General features: G+C 34.6%; 2 protein-coding genes across 5 annotated transcripts; one reads left to right on the forward strand and one right to left on the reverse strand.

Moving 5' to 3' along the window:
* Nucleotides 1-1,148: 1,148 nt before the first annotated feature.
* Nucleotides 1,149-8,235, forward strand: LOC110803922 (ATPase 7, plasma membrane-type). Of its 4 annotated transcripts, none has more exons than XM_056837459.1 (21): nt 1,149-1,429; nt 1,827-1,918; nt 2,038-2,157; nt 2,338-2,436; nt 2,911-3,048; nt 3,262-3,396; nt 3,647-3,826; nt 3,920-4,126; nt 4,211-4,330; nt 4,447-4,566; nt 4,765-4,887; nt 4,991-5,240; nt 5,330-5,497; nt 5,589-5,827; nt 6,192-6,224; nt 6,336-6,417; nt 6,519-6,679; nt 6,991-7,203; nt 7,310-7,492; nt 7,596-7,780; nt 7,922-8,235. In XM_056837459.1, the coding sequence occupies exons 2-21, from the start codon at nt 1,868-1,870 to the stop codon at nt 7,974-7,976; spliced, it is 2,862 nt and encodes a 953-aa protein (XP_056693437.1). In that variant the 5' UTR covers nt 1,149-1,429; nt 1,827-1,867; the 3' UTR covers nt 7,977-8,235. The 4 variants fall into 4 exon arrangements, with proteins under 4 accessions (XP_056693437.1, XP_021865157.1, XP_021865158.1 ...); XM_022009465.2 differs by having other exon boundaries at nt 1,830-1,918; XM_022009466.2 differs by having other exon boundaries at nt 1,852-1,918.
* A 2,257-nt stretch (nt 8,236-10,492) lies between these two features.
* LOC130467665 (uncharacterized) lies at nt 10,493-13,370 on the reverse strand. The gene is made up of 5 exons (XM_056836245.1): nt 13,246-13,370; nt 11,529-11,660; nt 11,353-11,421; nt 10,771-10,864; nt 10,493-10,672 (listed from the first exon to the last, which is right to left on the reverse strand). The coding sequence occupies exons 1-5, from the start codon at nt 13,368-13,370 to the stop codon at nt 10,493-10,495; spliced, it is 600 nt and encodes a 199-aa protein (XP_056692223.1).
* Nucleotides 13,371-26,226: the final 12,856 nt, after the last annotated feature.

Below are 26,226 nucleotides of genomic sequence, written 5' to 3' on the forward strand. Positions count from 1 at the left end.
TGAAATGATGAATTGGGTTGAGTATTTGTAGGAAAACCTCCCAAAAACCGCCCAACTTCCACCTTAATCCATGCCACACAATCGAAAAGAAACTGAAGAGAAAATCGACATTTGTCATCAATGCATGAATTCAAAACCACCTTTTTGAATAAAGAGGCGGGACTTTTTGAACTTCTAACATATGAATACCCGCCCATTTAATTCTGAATGGAACGGGTCTAGGGGGCATGTTGTTTGGGTTCCCAATTGGCTTCCAATTGGGCCTACAACCCAAAAGCCCAAATGGCTTCAACAACAACATACAAAGCTCTCACCCCTCAAAGGCTAATCAAGCATCCATGCGGCTCAAGGCCCATCAAGTAATAAATGACATATGGGGCACTTACTACACAAATACTATAAATAAGCCGCCAAAGCTCACACCTCAAGGTACGTCCAATTTATTATCTTAATACTACTCCCTAGAGAACTCTCTCTAGAACCCGAGCATTGTTCTTACTTAGGCATCAGAGAGGTTTTCCTCGGAACACCCCGAGGCTAGTTACATTGTTCATTGTGCAGGTAAATTCGGACACAACTCACTCAAGCAAGTTAGATCTTCCACATCAACGAATAGGGCCTTCATTGGAACCCCATTGTTTACACATTGTACACGCAAGACCTTTTGTTAGTTTTTAAGTATGTAATACATTGTAGATATCATATGACTATTATACTAATGAACTAATTTCAACTTTTTTTAAAAAAAGGGTACGTATTACGTTAATTTATGTAAAAAATTGTAACGGATCTATAATAATACGAAGTAAAGAGTAATAGAGTACCAAATACGAGTACTATTACATTAAATTGTAACGGATTGCACCAATTGAGGTTGGCATGAGTGGTTAAGGGTCTCTTGTTCCCTAACCAAGGTCTCGGATTCGAGTCTTGAGAATGGAAAAAATTTCAATTAACTGGGAGGGATGCTGCCCATCGAGGTACCCATGCAAACTCCCACGGGAAATTAGTCCACTCGCAGAATGCGGTGGGAACTCCTCGTAGTAGAACCAGATATACCGATAACTTTAAATAAAAATTCAAAAGAAATGGAGATCAACCTTCTCTTGACGTGGGTTTTTTTGGTCAGTTGAAGAACTCCAACTCCCCATAAGCGTTGAAAGTGGGCCGGCTAATCTGCTGCATTATCACTCTAATCCTTGTGATAACACTTCTTACCAAGTTTTTAGGAAAAAAATAATTAAATATTAGAGTTCTCCAATTAAAATATTCACTGTGATCTGTTTACGAAGGATTCAAATTCACCAAGTATAAATAAATAAATCAATCAAAAAAACAAAAAACAATATACCATATTTTTTGTTCATTAGCTACCTTTAGGTTCATGTTTTTGGTGAAAAGTTAATTTCCAACCGTTTCTCAATTTCAGGTAATTAAATTGTTTCCATTTCTTTCAAGCCAAAAAAAATAAAATAAAATATTTATTGGTTATTTGGTTTTCAGGTAGGTAAGATCAACTGTCTTATTGGGTTGAAACTCTGACTAGATGTTTTTATTTTGGTTAAGGAAAAGGAAAACTAAAGGGTGAATTGATGAAGTACTTCTTGCAACATTTACTATAGGTTATCAATTTTTGTGCAGTTACATTAGGCTTTTTGTTTTCAAATGATGGAAGTTTAAATACAATTATTATGAAGAATCTAATCATTAATCTTTGATTAGTTTTCCTTTCCACTGGAAGATGATGCATTGATTAATAATCATGCAATTTTTGTAAGCTTCTAATTAACCAGGGAGAAATGGCTAAAGCATTGTTGTTCTTTTAGTAGATTTTCGTCGAAAATTTTGTAGGAGGAGAGGCTCAAATATGGCATCCAAGTTGGAGGAAGCTTGTGAAGCCGCAGAAGATCTTGATTTGGTAATGTGTACTAGTTGGTTAGTTTATATTGAAAAAAAACTGAAATCGAAATTGCGAATTGGGGCGTATGATTAGTGTAAATGGTAATTAATTTGGGTTTATGTTTGAAATGAATGCAGGAAAATGTACCAATTGAAGAAGTTTTTGTGAGTCTTCAATGTACAAGAAATGGGTTAACTTCTCAAGAGGTTGAACAAAGAATTTTAAAATATGGATACAACAAACTCGAGGAGAAAAAGGTTAGTGGGTGACCAGGAACGCAAATCTAATTGATGGACCATACAGAGTACTCGTATAATCTAATACGAGTACTTCCTATAGTGACTATAGTAACTACGTATTGTGTTGTTCTATGAGATAATCGGATAATTTAAATTTATTAGATTTGTTTATTTGGATGAAATTTTGTTGGTGGACAGGAAAACAAAATACTGAAATTTTTGGGGTTTATGTGGAATCCTCTATCATGGGTCATGGAAGCTGCTGCTATTATGGCTATTGCTCTTGCTCATGGAGGGGTAATTTTACTCTCCTTTTTCTCTCATTCTAATATTGTTTTTTTCATTCTAATATTGTTTTTGTCGTAATTTCATTTCAACTGAGGTTCAATTACGAAATTTAACCAAGTTTTAATTTGGTCTATGGTGTCAATTTTACTATTTACAAATTCATGTTTACTCATGCCGCCAATCGGGTAATGATTGGGTTGTTCGTGTTAACCAATTTAATTAAACCTTCATCCCGAATTTCTTTATGATCGATTTGATCCATCATGTATGATTCATATTACTTCGTATGTCATAGTGTGGGGAGTATGAATTATGATGCTTTTGTTACAATTTAAAAACTAGAAACGTTCCTCTGTTTTCCTCTGCTTTTCCCTTTCTATTTATTGTATTATGAATTTTTTGTAAAATAAATATCATTCACATTAAAAAGAGTTATATTTGGTATTTATAAAACTCTGAAGGAAATTTGATTTTTTAAAACAGGGAAAAGGTCCAGATTACCCAGACTTTATAGGAATAGTAGTGTTACTGCTGGTAAATTCGACGATCAGTTACATCGAAGAAAACAATGCTGGCAATGCAGCTGCGGCGCTTATGGCTCGTCTAGCACCTAAAGCTAAGGTACCCAAAACTTCGTTTATAAATCATACACCGTTTCTTTTTATTTGCAACACTTTACTTCTCACGTTTACAAATGCATAACTTGAACAATTACTCCGTAATATCTTTAATATGAGTTAATATTAGAAAAAAATGATTTTCACAAAATATATATTATGAATTTAACAAGATCTCACGTGAATTTGTTTTCTCAAAAAAAACAAAAATGAAAAGGTCCAAAGAGATGGGAGCTGGAATGAAGAGGATGCAGCAAGATTGGTTCCAGGGGATATTATTAGCATCAAACTTGGAGATATTGTACCTGCTGATGCACGTCTTCTTAATGGAGATCCTCTTAAAATTGACCAGGTCATCTTCTTTCTTTTTCTTATATTTATTCTTTTAAGCCGGCAATAATGTATTCGTCTTTCATTTTCTTCAACACTCTCTGAAACGAAAGTGTCAATGTACACTAATAACAAGCAGTGGCGTATCTAGGATTTTGAAACAGGGTAGACACTTTTAAAAGGAATAAAAACTACAATTTTTATAAGTGTCAAAGTACACTACTAAGTTGTTATTGTACCCTAACTAACATTGGCATCCTTGTTAATAACAGTCAGCACTTACAGGAGAGTCACTTCCAGTGACTAAACATCCAGGAAGTCAAGTGTATTCAGGTTCAACATGTAAGCAAGGTGAGATTGAAGCCGTTGTTATTGCTACCGGCATCAACACTTTCTTTGGCAAGGCTGCTCATCTTGTTGAAAACACTCATCATGTTGGCCATTTCCAAAAGGTTAGGTTTGCCCTCCTAAAAACTAAAAACCTTAACGCCGGCCTACTGTATAAATAAATTCATCTGATTCTTAGTTTTAAATAATTTGGACAGGTTTTGACATCAATTGGGAACTTCTGCATATGTTCAATCGCGGTTGGAATGCTGATTGAAATCATAGTGATATATGCATTACACCAAAGGCCATACCGCGTTGGCATAGACAATCTCCTTGTCTTGCTTATTGGTGGAATTCCTATTGCCATGCCCACTGTTCTCTCTGTCACTATGGCCATTGGCTCACATCGTTTGGCACAACAGGTTTATTTGTACTATTTTGACATGTTTAAGTCAAAGTTATAACATTTCATAGAACAATGCCTTAAATTTGACGACATTTTTCAGGGTGCAATAACCAAGAGAATGACTGCAATTGAGGAAATGGCTGGCATGGATGTGTTGTGTAGTGACAAAACTGGCACATTGACACTCAACAAGCTAACTGTTGATAAAAACTTGATTGAGGTTCAATTGCAAGCTCTCCTTAATATAACAAAACTAAATCATGTATGCACTAGTATATACTATATAGTACTACTAGAACTACTTTCAAATTGATACTGTAATTTTCTTTATTGCAGGTATTTTCCAAAGGTGTTGATAAGGACATGGTAGTGCTAATGTCTGCAAGAGCATCGAGGATTGAAAATCAAGATGCTATTGATGGCGCTATTGTATCAATGTTGTCTGACCCGAAACAGGTATATTTTTATATACTCGTATATGTTATTGAGTTCTCATCTGGTTGACATCTACATACACATCAAGTTGAACTTTCTAGAAAGTCTAGGAAGTGATACTTTCTACGACTAGCCAAATTAAACGACCACTTTTTAGTTACTCGAACTCAAGGTGTGATCTAAAGTTGTGTTTATATTTTGGTTCATGTATGATAAAAGGCAAGAGCAGGGATTAAAGAGGTTCATTTCCTACCATTCAATCCAACTGATAAAAGAACCGCGCTGACTTACACTGATGAAGCTGGTAAAATGCACAGGGTTAGCAAAGGTGCACCAGAGGAGGTATAAACACTGTCACAAAAGAAGAAGAAGAAATTAAATAAAATCAGAAACTGTATTTACAGTTCCTTCGCCTTACTTTTGCTTTGTTGAATGACCATAACAGATTCTAGCGTTGGCACATAACAAAACAGAAATTGAGCGTAGAGTTCATACAGTGATCGATAATTTTGCTAATCGTGGACTTCGATCCCTTGGTGTTGCTCGCCAGGAAGTGCCTGAGGGTACACAAGAAAGCCTAGGGGGTCCTTGGGAATTTGTTGCCCTTCTGCCACTTTTTGACCCACCTCGTCATGATAGTGCTGAGACCATCAGAAGGGCTCTTGATCTTGGTGTCAGCGTTAAGATGATTACAGGTTCATACTCATACGTACTAAATATTAATCAGGTTTTACAAATGAACCTTTAAAGACAAATTAAAGCAGAGAAATGAATAATGTTTCAGGGGATCAGCTTGCAATTGCGAAAGAAACAGGAAGGAGGCTTGGAATGGGCACAAACATGTACCCTTCTTCAGCTATTCTAGGGGACAACAAAGATAACAGGAATCCTGATATGCCACCAGTCCAGGAACTTATCGAAAGTGCTGATGGTTTTGCTGGTGTTTTTCCTGGTAACTATCCTCTATTTTTCAGCTCCATTACCTGGTTAATAACATAACATGTTGATCTTGTTTTTAAGTAAAAGTCCTGGTTCAATTCCAGAGCATAAGTACAACATTGTAAAGATATTGCAAGAGCGAAAGCACATAGTTGGAATGACAGGGGATGGAGTGAATGATGCCCCTGCCTTAAAGAGGGCTGATATTGGTATCGCGGTTGATGATTCAACTGATGCTGCTAGGAGTGCTTCTGACATTGTTTTAACTGAGCCAGGCCTTAGTGTTATCATTAGCGCTGTTCTTACTAGCCGTTCCATCTTTCAACGAATGAAAAACTACACGGTACTAAAACCAAATTTGTTATTCTAGCTTGCACAATAATTTTTAGTCTATATACTTCCTCCGTCTTTTAATACTCGCAACGTTTGTTAGTTTCACGCATGCCGATGCACAACTTTGATCATTTATATCTTAAATTCTCTTTATGCAAAAATTATAAAAAGTTGATATTTTGAAAATACACATTGAGACGAATCTAACCAGATCCCACATGACTATGTTTTATCTTATATAAAAAACACTATGAATAGTCAAAGTAGATTATATGAATAGTGGCAAAAGTCCAAACGTTGCGAGTATTAAAAGACGGCGGAAGTATAACTTATGATCGAATCCTGATGCTGTTGGTTTCCCTTTTCTCCAACAGATATATGCAGTATCCATAACCATCCGTATTGTGGTAAGTTTTTTATCTTTGCCAGCAGTGGCGGATCCAGGATTTATCTCTAGTCACTATTTCTTACAATGAAGTATCCCTTAATTAAATTATGGATAATTTATTCTTTGGCAGTTGGGGTTCATGTTGCTATGTGTAGTTTGGAAATTTGATTTCCCTCCTTTCATGATTCTGGTGATTGCAGTTCTTAATGACGGTATGTTGATAAGCTATTACTGATACTGACCAAGTTATGGTTATTCAGCTTGCATAAACTGATTATTAGACTTGGTAATTGATGATTTTCTTCTAATGTAGGCACTATAATGACCATATCCAAAGATAGAGTGAAACCATCTCCATCACCTGATCGCTGGAACCTTAAGGAAATATTTGCAACCGGGATTGCCCTTGGTAGCTACCTTGCTACCATGACTGTTGTTTTCTACTGGGCTGCTTACGACACCAGCTTCTTCGCGGTACTTTAATCTGAAAGAACATAACCATTCATTCAGTTTTTGTAACTAGTATAAAAAATGTTCCTACATGAACTTTATTGCATCTCTAACCGTTCTATTCAACTTTTTTTGTCTGAACTTATCTGAACCTAACTGAACTTGTTTGAATTTCACAGAACTTATTTTGTCTCAAATAAGTCGAATAGAACAGAGCCTAAGTAGCTGCAGAAATCACATGAAAATATTAGGAAAAATCGCGTTGCTGCTAGGCTGCTAGCTAATTTCTTACATTTCTGTTTCGTGTCATGTAACGGCCTTAATTTCTTGAGCAGCAAAAGTTTGGAGTAAGAGATATGAACCAATACAAACACAACTTGTCAGCACCAGGAGTCGAAAAAGATCTTAAGGAAAGGATGGCATCAGCTGTTTATCTACAAGTTAGCATTATAAGTCAAGCACTTATATTCGTCACTCGAGCTCGAGGCTGGTCTTTCACTGAAAGACCTGGTTTTCTTCTTGTTGTCGCCTTTCTCATTGCTCAACTGGTACGTTACACAATGTACTATCTCCTCGATCTGCATGCATTACTGGTTCAAATTACACTATCAACGTGACTGTGACTGTGACTGTGACTGTAATCGATGAATGCAGATTGCAAGTATAATCTCAGCAGAAGCAAGCTGGCAAATAGCAGGAATAAGAAAAATTGGATGGGGGTGGACGGGTGTGATATGGTTGTACAACATCGTGACTTATATGTTTCTTGACCCGTTAAAATTCGCGGTCCGATATGCACTCAGTGGAAGAGCATGGCATCATATGTTCAATGAAAAGGTACAATCTTTCTTATTCACATAATATAACATCTTGGAAATTTCCTGAATTTTAATAATTTAAATTTTTATGGTAAATTGATTTGAATGGGTGGTGGTTTTAGACGGCATTCACGGATAAGAAGAGTTTTGGAAAGGGAGAAAGGGAGGCGGCATGGGCGGCGGATCGGTGGACGGAACGTGGTGGCGGGAATTCAGAAGACATGAGGGGTTTGTTTAGTGATAGACACTCTTTCAGGGAACTTAATTCCATGGCTGAAGAAGCCAGACGGAGAGCCGATATTGCTAGGTTATATATATTTCACTACCTACGTTATTATGTTTTTTCTTACCAGCTAATACTCGGTTCAATATCTCGTATGGATCTGATTCACAATAAATTAACCGATTTAACCTATCTTATCAACTTGAATTGTTGTGGTTTTTTCAGGCTAAGAGAACAACAAAGTGGTAGGTCACAGGATAAACCCCAACCAAGTAATTGAAGAGGGAATTGAGTAGAATGATTTCCACTATTTAACCTCCCCCAATTGATGGTTATGGATTGGATGGGTGAATCATTCATTATCAGTATAATCGAGTTTTTTAATTACACTATTGAAGTTGTGTAATGTATCTATATTTTTTTTAATATATATCTACCAGATTATATATTCTAAATTATTTTTGATCAATTAATACGATGTATTTGAGTAACGAAATGATTGTTTAAAAATAAAGTAATACGAAGTACAAAAGATCTTGACGTGCAGATTTTCAAAAGATTAATAGAGTTATCATATATTTTATGATTAATAAAATATTATTTTTTGAGAAATAAAATTAGAGCTGAAAAATTACACGAAGTATTGAAGATCGATAAACAGGGAATGATAAAATCTAGTGAAAAATGCGTTGCTCCCTAAAATATTTTTCTCGTACAAGGAGAAAATGTCGGAGCGATTACCAATAACCGTATAATATCTTACGTGCACCGTGTATTCGGATACACCCAAATTATTTTTTACCCTACTCGATACCTGTAACTCCCGTCCGATCCAAGTCAGAAATTTTCATCGTAATAAAAGAACTGCAGAGTAGACCTGGTTATTGGACAGGGTGGTCCAATGGATATAGGGTTAGGGTCAAGTTAATAGGGCTCTTATTGGGCAGGGCTCTTATTGGACAGGGTCTCTATTGGACAGGGTCATTATAGGGTCAAACTTATACTACAATTATTTTGAAAATTAAAATAGTAATGATACAAAAAATTACGTGTATAGCTTCGTATTTACTTGTACTTGCACATGGCTCTTTTATTTTTCATTTTTCATTGCTCGTTTATTGACCCGCCCACTAATGACCCGCGACCCGCTTTTGACCCGCCCATTATCGACCCGCTAAAAATGACCCTTTCATACCCGACCCTCTTTTGACCCGCACCAACCCTGACCCACCCCGCCCGATAACCAGGTCTACTGCAGAGTACGGAGTAGTACATAGTGCATATATTTTGGTTACATTTTAATGAACGGTTTCCATTATAAATGGTAGCGCAAATGAGTAAATTTCCAAAATATAATTAATCACTGGTGCATTAGCATCGAGGGAAATGTGGTTAAAACGATGGTATGAGAACATAGATAGCCCAAACACGTATTCCAATAATAGTTACTAGTCTTATAAGCACGCGAAGCGTGCGAATATAAGAAACATATTTGTGTTATTACATTTAAATCTGAAATAACATGTAAAAAATATAATATAAATGCGATGCATGCGAATATAAGAAACATATAAATTAGATAGAGCCGAATACATATAAACATATTGATTAAAATGGTAAGAATGTATTTAAGGGGCTAGATTGATTAAAATGTTTTGTTGCTTAGAGTTATGTCTCGTTGTGAAGGAACCTGGTCAACGTATTTGAGTTACGCGGGTCGAAATTGTGTTTGAATTGGAAATTATATGATCCAATTTTAGGCTCTTCACCTAATTTAAAACAGAATAGTATTGATTTTGATGGCCTGTTTCGGATGATAATTTGTTTTTTTGACATAGGATAAATTTACATAAAATGAAAAGTTTACAAACTACAAAGTAAAGTAATAGGTCTTTAATAGACCATTACACAAATTACAAAACGAATTACAAGTCTACAACTATTCTTCTTGCAAGTTGCAACCACTTGAATGTTGGACAATTTAGCAGGCACCATCGCTTTGAGTCTTGCGAGGCTAACCCTGCAGTACATGTATTTCTTGTATTTTCCATTTTTTCGCTAGATTAGCTTGGGTGAAAACCAAAGAGATGATCCCACCGTAACCTATGGAGCATGAAGGACATAACACAAGAAAGGAAAGTAACGACACGGAGAAAGGATACACGGAAACTCCCCTCAAATGGGAAGCAACAAGACCTCGGATGATATATCGTGTCGATAGAAGTTACAACAACTGAGCCTGATTCCTAAAATTATTTTTTGGGGTCGGCTAACATGAACCGTCATAAAGAACTGTCCTTGGAATATGAAATTAAGAAAAGTAAAGGCCAGGTTATGTTTGTTATAACGGATACAGAAAAGAAAATAAAAAATGCAAATGAAAGACTACATAGATTTAACGCGATTCGCTAACAATGTGTTAGCTATGTCTGCATGCATGCAGAAAAGAAGAAAACTTTATTGATCTTGAGGAATACAAATTACAAAATTCATAATTCAAAATCTCGTAACCATGTCTTACTTGGTTATAAATTATAATGCATGTCATAATTCAAATTTTGTAATTTGTATTCCTCAAGATCAATAAAGTTTTATATGCACTAGTCTTGTATGCATGCGATGCGTGCGAAATTATTAAAAAAAACTTAAAATTGTGTTGTTACAACTAATATATCACAACAAAAAATCAAAATTTCATTATTGAAGTGGCAAATGTTCGCAATAAATCGAATTCAGGAATGGAAAATGTTCACCAGGTTCGTCAAACTAACCCATTTCCCTCTCAAATCTATGAATCTATTTCAATGAATTTTCATTCTCGGAGATGACATTGGTCAAGTCCGGAGCCTTGAATTGCTCTGCGGCCTGAGTTTGAAGTTGTGAGCTCAAATCTTCAATCTTTGCTTCACCAAAGATAACATATGTATCTGATGTTGGGCTCTTGAAGACATCAGGCTTGGAGATGACAAACAAAATCTGATTCGATAGGGAGATTATAATTAGAAAAAGGTAACCAACACAATTGAAAATGACTACACCAATGCAAAGAGACTAATGTTCTTGCTCTTCTTCACAGTGACTATGCTGACACCAGTGATAGGCTTCATCCTCAGCTTCAACAAAACTTTTCGGCTCTTCTTTTCACTTATCCTTTGTTTTGACCTACCGCTAGCATCAAGTACCCATGTAAACATACACAGAAAACTTATGAGCATCCAAGGAGTGATGAAACATAGATTCAAGCAAGGGACTTTAACTTATTATTAACTTCTTTATGTTAATTCCCTTTTATGAGTTGTTAACTTCTATATGTTGAATTCAACATCCCAAAAAATAAATTAACCAAAGAAAACAACATTATGATCGGATTTTTGACCCTATGAAAAAGTTATGTAAATTTTGAAAATCCTTCCCCCAACCCCGGGCAAGCGATAAAAGCTATATTAACCCTCAAAATTACAAATTCAGACATCAAAATTAAACCGTTAATCCATGTGCGTAGATCAAACACAAAATCGAGCACAAAATCAAATTGTATCGGTTTTAATTCAACAAAAAAAATTCAAATTATTTTTTATTCAAAATACAGATTCAAAGCTCAAAAAAGATTTGGAACCCTAGAAATACAAATTTCAAGATTGAGAGTCAGAAAATACCTAGAACTACTCCCCTTAAACTGATGAGCATGATTTGCCACTTGATTGAAATCTACAACTGGATGCTCACTGTAAAACATAGAAAATATCCATTTCAAAATTACAGAAATCAAGCAAAAATAAATTTAAAAAACCCAACAAATATTGAAAAATAAAACCAGATAAATTAAACTCACAAAGCTTTTCTCAAATTGTCAAGGAGCTTTTTAGATTCTTGAACGAAAAGGGTTACAACTTCAATAACAAAATCTGGGCAACTCTCATCAGCTAATTTCTGCAATTGGTTGAACTGATCATCCAAATAGCCGCTGCCAAAAGCATCAAAAAATAAAATAAATTAGACCTACAAATTCTCAGATTATTAAAACCCCAATGAATAGCCAAAAAATTGATTAAAACCGAACCAGTTGGTGTATTGAAATAATTAAACCTAACTATCTAAAACAACACTAACCCTGGTAGAAACAAACTATAATTAACATTATAGAACATTCGAATCGAACATAAACGGTGACCTGTTATTCAAGGCATGATACTCCAAAGTAGCAACCACACACTAAAGCATCTGAAATAACTTCATGCTTAACCATGAAAACTTGAGAGTCAAGTATTAAACAAACCAAGCCACACGTTTCCCTTCTTATCATTCTACAATGCCGATTACTTCCAGAAATCCTTCAGGTTTCGCCTTAATCTTTGGATCCCAGTAACCCTTCACTCATTCCGCACAAAGCGCAAATTACAAAAAAGTTAAGTACCCTTCAATTCCACATAAAAGAATTAAAATCGAACCCTAAAAGAAACCATATCGATCCCCAAAATATTAGAACACCCAAGTTCAAAATCTTCAAAAGAAAATTCATAAGAACTTCAAACCTCAAAATCTAATAAACCATTTTTTAACATAAGATCTAATAAATTAAGTAATAAAATGTTTAGTCCCACTTAAAACACATAACAGACAAAGCATATAATTCGAATCTTACAAAACAATTACCCTAATGATTTTTTTTTGTAAAGCCATGAAACAAAGCGCTACAAACATGAAAGAGCTTCTAACATAATTGAGTCTATAATCTAAATTATAGATAAATCCACATATATTGTAGTATTATACTTCATTTATAACGCAGATTTGAGCCTATTTTTTTCAATAATAAATCGAAACAACAAAAACCTTTAATTTTAGTCAAATTGAAAGCTGGGTGAAATTGAAAAAACCAAATTTGAGGCTTCTAAAGAAGTTAATACAGATATGAATCGATGAACAAAAAAATCCCAAATTCTTGATAAGTTTCATATTAAAAAAAAATAACACAAATAAATTGAAGAAAATTCATTGTCAAATCTAGAAGAAATTGAAACCGCAAGAATGCAGCAAAGCATAAAACGAAAAAACATAAATTCAATATGTTGGTTGTGTTGCGTTACTGGTATAGCGAAATTAAAAAATAAAGGAAGAATAATAGAGAATTTAACAGCAAGAAAAACTCAACCAATCTGATGGTGGCGACGACGGTGATCGGCAGAGATCGGAAGCGCACGACGAGGGGAAGCGATGGAAGGCCAACCAGACTGATGGTGGCGACAACGGTGATCGGCAGACGGCTAAGCATCAGGAGGAGAGAGAAAGTATGAGAGAGAAAGTAGCGAAGTTTAAAATGAGGGAGTGAACAGGTTTTACGGCGAAGGGTTTGAAAGTTGTAAACATTTTTCAATTATTAAGGGTATAATGGTCTTTTACATAGGGGATATCAAAGTAATTTTACTAAAATAACCTCAACTTTTCACTATGTGTATACTGAATAACCTAAGCTCAAAACATTGCTCACTCGTGGACAAACTCTCGCTCGACATTGTGGTCGCGGATTTCAGACCCGAGCTCAAACTCACCAATGTCTAACCGGCAAGTTCTGACTGAAGTAAAGCTCTTGCTCACTCGCTCCCCAACTTGCAACCTTCGGTGCAAAGTGCCTGGAAATAATCCTTATGATTTTGATATCCAAAAGCGGAGGCATTTTGAATAAAAAATGATTTGATCATCTTCGCTACTTCAAGGCATTTTAGCAATTCTTTACCTTGTATCCTCTCAAATATATCAGATGTACCATAATAATAATAGATGTACAAGCTGTCAAAAATAAAAATAAAAATAGATGTACTAGAAAATTGAATCCTCTCATGAATAACAAATGTACTAGATGTATCATAATAGTGTCAGATGTACTAGAAACTCGAGTCGTCTCACAAAGATAACAGATGTACCAAATGCACCATAACTCATGATTCTAATCAAAATCAGTTACTCTTTATCTTGATTAGGGTATTTCGAGCCAAGTTACCTTAGTCAAAGTTACTTTATTCGTGTTATTGAACACGATTAATAGGTAACACCGTAACAGGCCCAAACTCTCGTAACTCCAATTATAGTTTGTAATGCCCTAGATTGTGTATACAATATGAAAACGCGAGGTATAGTTTGGCAACGCTCGGATTATACAGGGGTGTGCACGGTGCTCTTCGTGCACCTGCCCAAAAACGCAGAAAAATAACAATAAAACGCAACAAACATAAAAATCGCAAAAAAAAAAAAAAGAACAGAGAAAATAAATCAGAAAAGAACATTAACAAGTAAAGTAAAGAACATTAGCAAAAAACCAAAAAGTACACTAATATTGACAAATCAGACAAAAAGTACAAATATAAAAAACAGTTATATTTTTTCTTGTTCTTTTAAGTTCTGGAAATGTTCTTTTCCAACCAATTTACAATATGTTCTAATTAAAAAATAAAACGACGAACCTTTGATGAACTTTAAAACCAGATTTATATTTTTTCTTGTTCTTTTAAGTTCTGGAAATGTTCTTTTCCAACCAATTTATGTTCTAATAAAAAAATAAAACGACGAACCTTTGATGAACTTTAAAACCAGATCTATATTTTTTCTTGTTCTTTTAAGTTCTGGAAATGTTCTTTTTCAACCAATTTATGTTCTAATTAAAAAAATAACACGGCGTTGAATTTTAAAAGTCGTTAGTGCACTTCTGATATAATTTATTATTTAAGATTAAAAATATGTTTTAATTCCGTTATTTTATTTATCAAAAAATATCTGAAAACAACACTATAAATAGGTTAAAAAAAACAATTGATGATTCTACAAAAGAACACACTATTTTGATGCCACAGAAATAGAAAGTTACTCCCTCCGTATTTTTTTAAGAGATACACTTGCTTTTTCCTGCCGTATTTATTTAAGAGATACACTTGCCATTTTTAGTAACCTATCAACTCCACCATCTAATTAAATAATACATCTAATATACCCTATCACCCACCATCCTATTAAACAAATATTTTCATAAACCCACCCCACCCTCCACCCACCAAAATGACATGGTCCCCACATATTTAATTATTAAAATATCTATCCAACACCACTTGCTTTATTATTTTATTTCATTCAATTATTCTTCTTAATACCTGTGCCCGGCCAATTGTATCTCTTAAAAAAATACGGAGGGAGTACAAGAAAAGAACATTAAAATTTTAAAAGAACGTAGAATTCAGAACGAGAAAATTTACCTTAATCACCCGATGCACCTTCATCAACAGCATAAACCTCTTTGAATGAATAAAAAAAATTCAAAAAATAGCGAAATTGAAATAGTATTTCGCTTAATAAACTAGTTTTTATAAACGTAATTCAATTAAAATCACATTTCAGAGAAAGAAGGAGGAGAAAATTTATTTTGAACTTTCTCTCTCATGAAATCTCTCTTTTGTTGGGAGAAACTAAAAGCTCTCCTCTTTCTCTCTCAAGAATATGTTTCTAAAATGAGAAGTTATGAATCCAATAGGAGAAATATTATATATATAGAAAATGAAAAAAAATGAAAAAAAAAGAGGGGGAAGGAGAATAAATACAAGCCATGTTCATGATAAGAACGATGCACTTGTGTTTTTTTTTTTTTGGGTTTTGTTGTTCTGTTCTTTTATGTTTATTAGATATAAATCTTAATGTTCTTTTATGTTTGTTCTTTTTTCAAAAAGTACAGTATTGAAGAGCAAATGAAGTTTTTATTTGACCAGCAACAAATGATGTTAAATCTTCAAAAACAGCTGAAAGAAGAAGAGAGGCTGAATAAACAGAGCAATTCCTCAAAAGAGCAAAAAGAGGATGAACCTCAAAGAACACTATAAATAAAAGAACATTATAAATAAATAAAAGGAAAATTTGGTAATATTAATCCAACCTTTTGCCGATTTTCTTTTATTAAGCCCACTTACGACATATTTTTTAATAATCCCACCTTTACCACCCAACGTCTTTTATTGGGCCCAACACGTCATAAACCTATTGTCGCCGGTAATATATCCCTACGTGGAAGTACTCTCTCTAGATGTATTCAGTCATCATCATCAATTCATCACCATCTCGATGATTTTTTCACCAGTTATCGGTCACTTAAGCCCAATAAAAGTCGTTGGGTAGTAAAGGTGGGATTATTAAAAAATATGTCGTAGGTGGGATTAATAAAAGAAAACCGGCCAAAGGTTGGATTAATATTACCAAATTTTCCTAAATAAAAAGAACATTATAAATACAGAAAAGAACATATCATGTAGAATACTTATTTTAACCATGTAAAACAACATTACCAATAAAAAAACGAACAACAATAGAGCATAAAAGAACATAATAAAGTAAAGAAAAAGAACATTATAAATAACAGAAAAGAACATATCATGTAGAACGCTTATTTTAACCATGTGAAAAAAGAACAACAAAAAAGATAAAAGAACAACAAAAATGGTAAAAGAACAATTTGATCTGAAGTGTGTAATATCAAAAGAACAACAAGCTAAAGCAAAAAAGAACAACAAACTAAAGCATAAAAGAACAACAAGCTAAAGCAAAAAAGAACAACATGTTCAATAATTATTTTCTGTATTATTACAATCTCTTAATACATATATGAGAACCAATATATAAAAGAACAAAAGATAAGACTAAAAGAACATATAAAATCGAAAAAAGAACATAAAAAAAAATCATCGGAAATATATAATCAAGATACATTAATCATCAAAATCATCAAAATATAGAATCAAAATACATTAATCAAAGTTATTGAGAAATGCAGAAATCGAAATGATAAAAAAAATCAAAATAAATTGAAATGATCAAAATAATGAACATCGAAATCAAAATCATCATAAATAAGTAATTCGTTTTTAAAAAATGAAAAATTACCTTCACAAATCGGATTATCAGCAGAGGAATTCAAATTTGAAGAAGAAGAATCAATAGATTTTGATATTGAAGTAGAAAAATCAACCAATATCTGAGAATTTTCCATTACTTTCTCTCTCCTCTTCACAGTTTCTCTCTCCTTTCCATAGTGTTTCTCTCTCCTCTTCACAAATTCTGATTCGAAAATTATAAAAAAGAAATACCAGAAGAATGGAGCGAAAAACAAAAGAATAAAAAAAAAGGGACAGAGTAGTCATTGTTCTTTTTTTTTAACAAAAGAACAACGTTTGTTCTTTTTTATCAAAAAAACAACGTTTGTTCTTTTCTTCTCCGGATTCAACAAGATATCCGCGTTTTATATTTGACGCGTGTCGTTTGGACACCAGTGCACCAAGAGCACCATACACACCCCTACACAATCGTATTTGCGATAGTTTGGCTGATAAACAAATAGAGGGTTTGATAATCAAAGACAAAGTCGAGTTCGATCATCAAAAGTCCAAGCTCATCATCGATCTCAACATAGATATGAACACATTATAATTTCAACTAAGCTAGCTAGCTTATAGGGCCAGTTAGGAGGAATCAAGTAATCAAACCTACTAAAATGGACATATTAGACGTGATTATTAACTAGCCATTATAATTCTAGACTAATATTTGCTTATTTTAAGGTGATATAAGACAATAATATGAATAAAATAGAAATTTGCGGTCGTTGGTGGAAGTTAAATTGATAGGTATGTGTCAGTTAAGTTTTTCCCCAAAGGAAGCAAATCTACACATTTTGTTATTGGTAGCCAACTTCAGTGATGTCACAAACAGTAAGTATTATGTACAGAATTTGGTGGTATAAACATATATGTAGCCGAATTTGGTTTATTGAACTAGTCAATTAGTCATCCCCTAATTTTCTTATTCATGATATCATCAATCTTAACCTTTTTCCATTCAAGTAAAAAGTTGTATTACTGCAATTGTTTGTTTAGGTAATTACGAACTTGTTTTTATTAAAATTGCGTTGAAGGACTTTAATTTGAACTCATATATTGGAACACAACGCTTTAAATTAAACTCCCAAAGATTAAAGTCCCTTCACTATGCCTTTCAAATCAAGACAGGAGTACATTCACTGTTACCGTCCTATCCAATACATTAAAAGAAAAAACTATAAGCACGAAACCTACTTCGTACTACGTATAATATAAGTTTTCTCCCTTAAAATATACAGAGTATTGTAACTAGTCCTTTAGACACGTCATGTTTGAGTGTGTTTTAATTAAAATACATGTAAGTCCATATGAAAAATAGTATTTAATAATTAATATCGTAGAATTACTACCATTTTTTATTTTATTTTGGAAAGAACCCTAACCAAGTTGTAATACTCCTTCTATCATAATTTTTTTTTTTTGGTTCTACTACGAGAAGTTCCCACCGCCTTCGACGAGTTAATCTCCCGTGGGAGTTTGCATGGGTACCTCGATGGGCAGCATTCTCCCAGTTGAAATTTTTTCTATTCCCAAGGCTCGAACCCGAGACTTTGGTTAAGGAGCAAGAGGCCCTTAACCACTCATGCCAACCTAAAATAAATAAAAAAATTTAATAAAATTCTGGAGCAATTGAATAGTTTCGTTTTCATTGAAAAAAAAAAATCAAACCGCAACGATAGATAAAAGAAAACTTTTACTTTTCAGTATCGTTCCAATTTATCAGATGTATCCGAAGAGACAAAGAAAAATTTTACTTTAATTCCGAAGGGAGTTGGATTCATACAGTACGTCAAATGTTACAATAAATGCAACAATCACTTATAAGATGAATGAACATGTTCATCACTTACACGTAATTGTCGATTTCAATGTATAAAATTATATACTAAGAAAAAAAATTGTATCGCGCATTCAATTTGGAAAAATTGATTTCATTAACTTTATACCAATGTTTTGTCCCATTTAAAAAGTCAATTCTTGAGAAACTTAGTATCCATATAAATAGTCTAATTTGACCCTAATGTATCCATTTTTAAATTGTTTAAACAGTAAAAATAAAATAAAATTTGCACTTGATTAACCATATGATTATATTAGGATTAAACTTGTTCATATGAAATCTCAAGTAAGCTTATCGTGCATAAACACTATGAACACAATATTGTGATTTTTTTAAGATCGCATAACTTTATTAAATTATAAGTGTTCAAATAAAATCTAAAGCACGAATGCATCGCGTGCATAAACACTATTATAACAAAGATCATAAAAAAATATTTGATTTACTATCAAGAGTGGCTAACGTGATAATAAATATCACGTGCATTAGCACATGCACATGTTATTATTTTATTTTTATTTATTTTTATTTATTATTTTTATTATTTTTTTATTATCATTATTTTTATCATTTATTATTATTATTATTATTATTATTATTATTATTATTATTATTATATCAAATGCTAACAAAGTCAAACATTTTACAAATGATTAGTGGGCAACCGAGATACAATCAGGGCCCCCACTCCTCTAGCTATAGCAAAACCTATCCTGGTAAAAATATGAGCAATGTCTTGTGTCCTAGAAAACTTCTGAATCCGCTTCAACAACGCCACAGCATCCTTATCCAGCTCGCCCAAAGAAGAGAAAGAGAACGGAAGAAAGTCATAACCAATGGCCCTGCAACGTGCTTCGTACTTGGCCCGCTTCCGAACAGCCGCATCAGTCACAACCCGGCCTGGGGCAAAGCCAGACAACCCAGACTGTGTCAGAGGAGAAGATCTCGTCCAATCTTTCCAGATCACGTCCAAAGTTGATCTACCACAATCATGTCCAGATCAGAACCGACCTGTCTAACAAATATGTCCAGATCATGTCCAGATCAGAATCCATATATTCAGTCAAAGCCTATCTATCTAGATTATGTGTAGATTATCACGGATTTGTCTAGATAATGTCCAAATTATAACCTATATGTCCAAATCAAAATCGATTTGTCCAGATCATATCTAGCTCCGAACCGATCTGTTCAAATCATGTCCAGTTTAGAACCAATCTATCCATTTTATGTCCAGATCAGAACTAATATGTCCGAATTAGAACGGATCTTCCCAGATCAGATTCGCTCTATGCAGATCATGTCCAGATCAGAACCGATTTGTCCAGATCATGTCCAAATTACCATAAATTCATAATAAAACCAATATGTCCAGATCTTGTCCAAAGAAGAATAGATTTTTCCATGTCATGTTAGGACTTTTACTCATACGTCATATCAAAATCGATCTTATCGAGGTCATAACTACTCTGTCAAAGTCTTCAGATCATGTTCAAATCATAACTCATATATTTAAATTAAAATTGATTTGTCGAGATCATGTACATATCGCAACCGTTTTGTCTAGATCATGTCCAGATCATAATTTATATGTCCAAATCTAAAACGACTTGTCCAAATTAGAACGGATCTGTCAAGATCATGTCCATAATAGAATTGATATGTCCAGATCATGTCAGATCATAACCAATCTGTCTAGATCATGTCCATATCAGAATCAATTTGTATATATCATGTTCAGATCAGAACCCATATCTACAGGCCAGAATTGATATATCCAGATCATGTCCAGATCAAAAACCAAATATTCAAATCAAAATCGATATGTCTGGATCATGTCCATATCATAGCTCATATATTCATATCAAAACCAATATGTCCAGATCTGGATAGATCATGTCCAGGTCAGAACCTATATGTCCAGATTAGAACTGATCTGTCCATATCATAACCGATATGTGCAGAACATATCCAGATCAAAGCCGATATTTCCAGATCATGTCTATACCAGAACCCATATGTCCAGATCATAACCGATCTATCTAGATCATGTCCAATTCTGTCTAATATAGGGAATAATTAAATTAAGAGCAAAGTCAAATAATTAATGTGTAATTTGAATAACAATACTTCCTAGTTCCATAAATAACACATCATCTTGTTTTTTTACTCTATTCACAGAAGACCTTGTAGGGGGTGATTTTTGTTTCTTTTCTTTTGCATTTTTTCGTAGATGCCGCTACGGGTTTTGAAATTTTGAAATTCGAAGGAGTCGCCACCAAACGTGTTTAAGGGTCTTGTTTAAAAAGAACTTAGTATGACTCTTTTTGGATAAGGTATTGAATCTTGAAACTGAACGGGTGAGATTCGGGTACGGGAACGAACCGCTTATTTTTGGCAAACTTGAAAAATACGTTCAAACACAAGACAAGATCGTTTTCATGAAATCCTAATCATGGCACTAGGCGGGTTGAATCATGCATTTAGAACATTGTATTTGCTACTTGTACGTGGTCACTTCCCTTTAAAGTTAATTAAGGGAACCTAAGGCCAGTTTGTCCAAAAATTATCTTTGTTAAGTGTGATGTAACATTTGTATATTGTTGTATTTAGCATGTTGGGTGATGAAATCAATAAACATGTAAAGCATCATCACAAGTAGTAGGAATTATTGAAATGCTTACAAAACCACATCACCTTAAAAAAGGTGAGTAAAGAGTGCGGAATTGAAATTGCAAGTATGAAAAATAAAGGTGCGATATTGAAAGTGCGTTATTGAAATTGCGATATTGAAAGTGCGATATTGAAATTGCGGTATTGAAATGCGATATTGAAATGACAATATTTAAATGACGATATTGAAATTGTACTTGAGGTCTGAACGCCAAACAACTACTTAATAATAAGAGGCCCGACACTGATTCAATTCTCTAAAAATCTCAACTTTAGATGAGTTGCTCATTATAAAGCATCGTTGACTTTGATTATTGAAATAGAACTTGAAAAAAAAAACTCGAATATTAAAATTAGGATATTGAACTTGAATATTGAAATTAGAAGACTTGGTTCTTAAAGATTAGACCTTTTAATGTTAAAAAGGCCTCACCTTTAATATGCTCCATAACTTGAAATTGATTCTAGTTTAAGGAGGAATTTATCTCACTTAAACATCATTGAATATTGAAAATAGAACTTGTATTTGAACATAGAATTTGAATGTTCATGTGTTCTAGTTTGGAGAAGGGTTTGCACTTTCCCAAACATCCTTGAACTTTGAAAAGATTGGTATTTTTTAAAATTGTATGATGATTGTTGTAAAGGAGAAACCTTTCAAGTATGAAAGTTCTTCACTTTACTAATCATTTCCGAAAATAAAGCTTGAATCTTGCATATTAATATTGAAAATGTGCTAAGAAAATCATTTGGGAGGAGTTTCAAGAGTGAAAACCTCCCAAAGATTTCACTTTTGAACACTTTTCCTAGTTTATCATGAGTTTGCACTCAAATGAAAACATCATAGGAATTGAATATTGAACTTAGAAAGGTAGAAAAGTAGAAAATATCATGATGATTTGATTAGGGATTCGGATTTACCTATTTAGGATTAGGTAATTAGTACCGATTTGTGTTCCCAATTGCCTTCACATTTTAGAGAAATTGTAGTAGAAATTGTAGATTGGAAACTTGAATTTTGTATTAGAATTTGAGAGGAAAAATTGAAATTACGACGTTGTATTCAATTCTACCCCCCCATTTTGTGTGGAAATGAGAGTTTAAATAGGAGGTTATGCGGCTAAACGCCAAGACGCGTCAGCGCCCAGCGCCTGGTGTTGGTGACATGTCCCAGGTTTCGCCAAACAAGGACGATGACATCGTCCTTGTGCTTTGTTTTGTAGCGTTGTACCTTTGTACGACTTGTACGATTTTTGGCACGTAGCTTTTCTTGGAGGTTAAAGCATTTTGCGTCTAAAAACACTCCTTTTTTTGTACTCGGGTTTTGTATTTTGGACTCGGTTTTACGGGACGGGGCCTGGCATGCTCAATTTTGTGGGTCGGCGCCCGATTTTGAATTTCTTAATGGCATTTCGACTGGAAACGGCCTTGTAAAACCAATGGAGTGGTCAATTGGGGGAGATTGTGTTTGGATTTTGAATTTGATTTTTGGAAATTGAATTTTGTACCGAATTCCGGAATGGGAACGGGCTCGGGAGTTGGACTTTGGATTTTGGACTTTGGAATATATCTTTTTTTTTTGCTAAGCAAGTAATGATAATATTAATTTCCACAAAACAGAATACAACCTAGGCTAACTCAAGGGGAACAAACCAACTAGGTTGGACCATTCCTCACAAGAGCAAGCACAACACAACTAAGTTTCAGAGATTCTGAAACCACAAACTATCCTTCCTACTTACATTCTTTGGCATTACAGCCATCACTCTACTCTTAACTGTATGCTTTAAAAGAGTCATTACATTCAAAACAGTAGGGAAAGCTTTATCCCAGAAACTACTATTTCTACTCCTCCAGATCAGGTAGATCAAAGCAACCATGCTAGCATACATAACACTTTTCCTAAATTTGGAACTGTTGCTGTTAGACAGTTGTCTAACTCCTCTCTGTAAGGTAGTAAGGGAGCTTTGAATCCCCAACCAACTCTTCAAATCAGTGAGACATCTGCTACTGTAAGGACACTTGAAGAACAAGTGTTCATGATCTTCAGGGGCTTGACCACAGAGAAGACAATCTGAAGTTGAGCTAACTCCAATTCTTGCCATTTTTGCTGTTGTTTGCAATCTGTGCTGAATTGCCAACCAAGAGATGAACCTATGTTTTGGCACAGTAAGTCTATTCCAGACCATCTTGTCCCAGTGAACCATGGGCTTGGAATCAATGAGCTTATTATACACCAATTTCACAGAATATTTAGGCATATTGCAGAATTCAGTAGCAGTAAACACTTGCTTGATTTGTTCTTTAGTATCACAGATTTTCTTCCAGTACCAACTAGAAGAACTAGTAGGGACAAAATCCCACCAATCCCCATCCTTAACATAAACTGAATTGATCCATTTTATCCAGATGTTATCTTGCTTATTGGCTACAGCCCAAACATACTTCCCCAGATTAGCCACATTCCACACCTCCACATTCCTAAAACCAAGACCACCTTGATTCTTATCACAACAAGTCTGCTCCCAAGCTATGTAACTTGGCTTAGAGCTATATGCCTGTCCACTCCATAAGAAGGATCTACAAATTTTGGTAATCTCTTTTAGAACACTCTTGGGCAAAATATAAATCTGGGACCAATACATATGGATACTAAGCAAAACAGCATTAATCAATTGCATCCTAGCTGTATAAGAGAGGTTCCTAGAGCTCCATACTTTGATTCTAGCAGTCATTTTATCCACCAACATCTCACACTGAGCTGCTGTAATCTTCTTTGAACAAATTGGAACTCCCAAATACCTAAAAGGTAAAGCACTTCTAGTAAAACCAGAAGCAGCAATCACTCTAGTTACATCAGATTCAGTCATACCATGACAATAAACAGAGGATTTTTGAATATTAGCAGACAAACCAGAGGTTATGGAGAACAATTTGAAAGCTTGCAACAGAAGATAAATGGAAGGGAAGTCACCTTTGCTACACAGGATCAGATCATCAGCAAAACACAAGTGAGTGAGCTTAATATCTCTGCACCTTGGGTGAAACTGAAACTGAGGGAGAGCACTCATTTTCTGAAGAACTCTTGATAAATATTCCATGCAGATGACAAATAACAAGGGAGACATGGGATCACCTTGTCTCAACCCTCTTTTGGATTTGAAAAACCCTTGCATTGAGCCATTAACCATCAAAGAAAACATGGGAGTAGTAACACACTCCATAACAATCTGCACAAAGGAATTAGGGAAACCCAACTGCTCAAGCATAGATTTCAGAAACCCCCAATCCACTGTATCATATGCCTTCTGTAAATCTATTTTCATTAAACAGCTAGGCTTTACTGATTTCCTACCATACTGCTTAACCAAATCTTGGATCACCATGATATTGTGAACAATGTACCTCCCATGAACAAAACCACCCTGATTCTCCTGGATAAGATCAGGCAAGATCTGTCTCATTCTCCCACACAATACCTTGGTAACACATTTATATAAGGTATTACAGCAAGATATAGGTCTGTATTCACTCACATTTTTTGGGCATTTAGTTTTGGGAATAAGGGTAATTACAGTATGATTCAGCTCCTTCAACAATTTGCCACTCTGCAGAACATCTAACACAGCAGCAATCACATCATCCCCCACTATGTGCCAAGCATCTCTGTAAAAGAAGGATCCAAATCCATCTGGCCCTGGTGCTTTCACACCTGGAATAGACCATAAAGCATTCTTCACCTCTTCTCTAGTGTAAGGAGCATTTAGAATAGCTCTGTGAGCATCAGTAACCAGTGGACCTGTTTGAACTATATGAGAAAGAACTTCAGCTTTTTGAGTACTATTACCACCCAATAAACATTCATAATACTCCAAGAAAGCACTAGTAACCTCAGTAGGATTATCTCTCCAAACTCCATTCTTATCATGAATACTATACACTTGATTCTGCAAATTTCTTCTTTTAATACTCTGGTGAAACACAACAGTGTTCTCATCCCCACTCTTGATCCACTCAACTTTAGCTTTTTGCCTCAAAAAATCCAAATAAACCTGATGTTTATCTTTGTATGTCTTAATAGCATCTAGCTCTTCATTAGCAAGTGAATGATCAGCAGGATGAAGATGCATAGCTTCTTGAGCAGCTAATAAGTCATGATAGGCCTTCAAGTCTGCAGCATGTACATCAGAAAAACCAGTCTTATTAAGCTCTTTCAAAGCCAACTTCACTCTCTTCAACTTAGAAACCACTACAAACATCTTACTTCCAGAAATGGGTGTATCCCATTGAGTCTTAACAATCTCACTAAACTTTGGAGCACTTTTCCACATAGTGAAGTACTTAAAAGGTTTCTTCCCCCCCATTATTCTTAGGATAAACAGTGAGCAACCCAGGTGAGTGATCAAAAGCACCTTCACTCAGAAAACACACCTCAGCAGCAGAATAAGAATCAAACCATTTAGGGTTAGCAAGAACCCTATCCAGTTTAGAAAAGACCCTATTTGCTCCTTCCTGCTTATTGTTCCAAGTAAAGAAATGACCACTACTTTTGATATCTTCCATGCCACAGCAGTGCATACAGGCATTAATGTCAGCAATTTCAGATTGTCTAACAGCAGAACCAATTCTCTCCTCTATGTTCATCACACAGTTAAAATCTCCACAAAGAATCCAAGGATCCTGAGTATTCAAAACTCTCAAATCACTCCATAAACTCTCTCTCTGCTTACTATCATTGAAAGCATACACAAAAGTGCAAAAGAAAGCTGGCATACCACTCATAGGAGTGACATGACAGTGAATATGCTGAGCTGTAACAGACAAAATGCTGACAGTGAAACTACCAGGATTCCAAGCCACAATTATTCTACCTCCAGAATGGAAGCTTGAGTTACTAGTGAAACACCAACCAGAGAAAATCTTCTGATAAAGTTTACCCAGATTTGGCAACTTTACCTTGTGCTCTAGGAGACCAACCAATCCAATTCCATGCTGCTGAATGAACCTACACACTTCACTCTGCTTCTGGGATGAATTGAGCCCCCTAACATTCCAACTTAATATCCTATCCATGAGGAGAAGAAGAGTTCCCTCTTCCAATTAAACTCCCC

Source organism: Spinacia oleracea, chromosome 2, assembly GCF_020520425.1.
Source record: "Spinacia oleracea cultivar Varoflay chromosome 2, BTI_SOV_V1, whole genome shotgun sequence".
Taxonomy (NCBI): domain Eukaryota; kingdom Viridiplantae; phylum Streptophyta; class Magnoliopsida; order Caryophyllales; family Amaranthaceae; genus Spinacia; species Spinacia oleracea.

Excerpts from the sequence above, each read along its gene's own strand:
- LOC130467665 (XM_056836245.1), bottom strand. The coding sequence starts at position 13,370 with ATGCCTCCGCTTTTGGATATCAAAATCATAAGGATTATTTCCAGGCAC. Across the intron at positions 10,865-11,352 it reads TTTAAGGGGAGTAGTTCTAG|CGGTAGGTCAAAACAAAGGA; the intron begins GTATTTTCTGAC and ends ACTTGATGCTAG. Across the intron at positions 10,673-10,770 it reads CTGGTGTCAGCATAGTCACT|ATTTTGTTTGTCATCTCCAA; the intron begins GTGAAGAAGAGC and ends CTATCGAATCAG.
- LOC110803922 (XM_056837459.1), top strand. The coding sequence starts at position 1,868 with ATGGCATCCAAGTTGGAGGAAGCTTGTGAAGCCGCAGAAGATCTTGAT. Across the intron at positions 5,241-5,329 it reads CAGCGTTAAGATGATTACAG|GGGATCAGCTTGCAATTGCG; the intron begins GTTCATACTCAT and ends ATAATGTTTCAG. Across the intron at positions 7,493-7,595 it reads ATCATATGTTCAATGAAAAG|ACGGCATTCACGGATAAGAA; the intron begins GTACAATCTTTC and ends TGGTGGTTTTAG.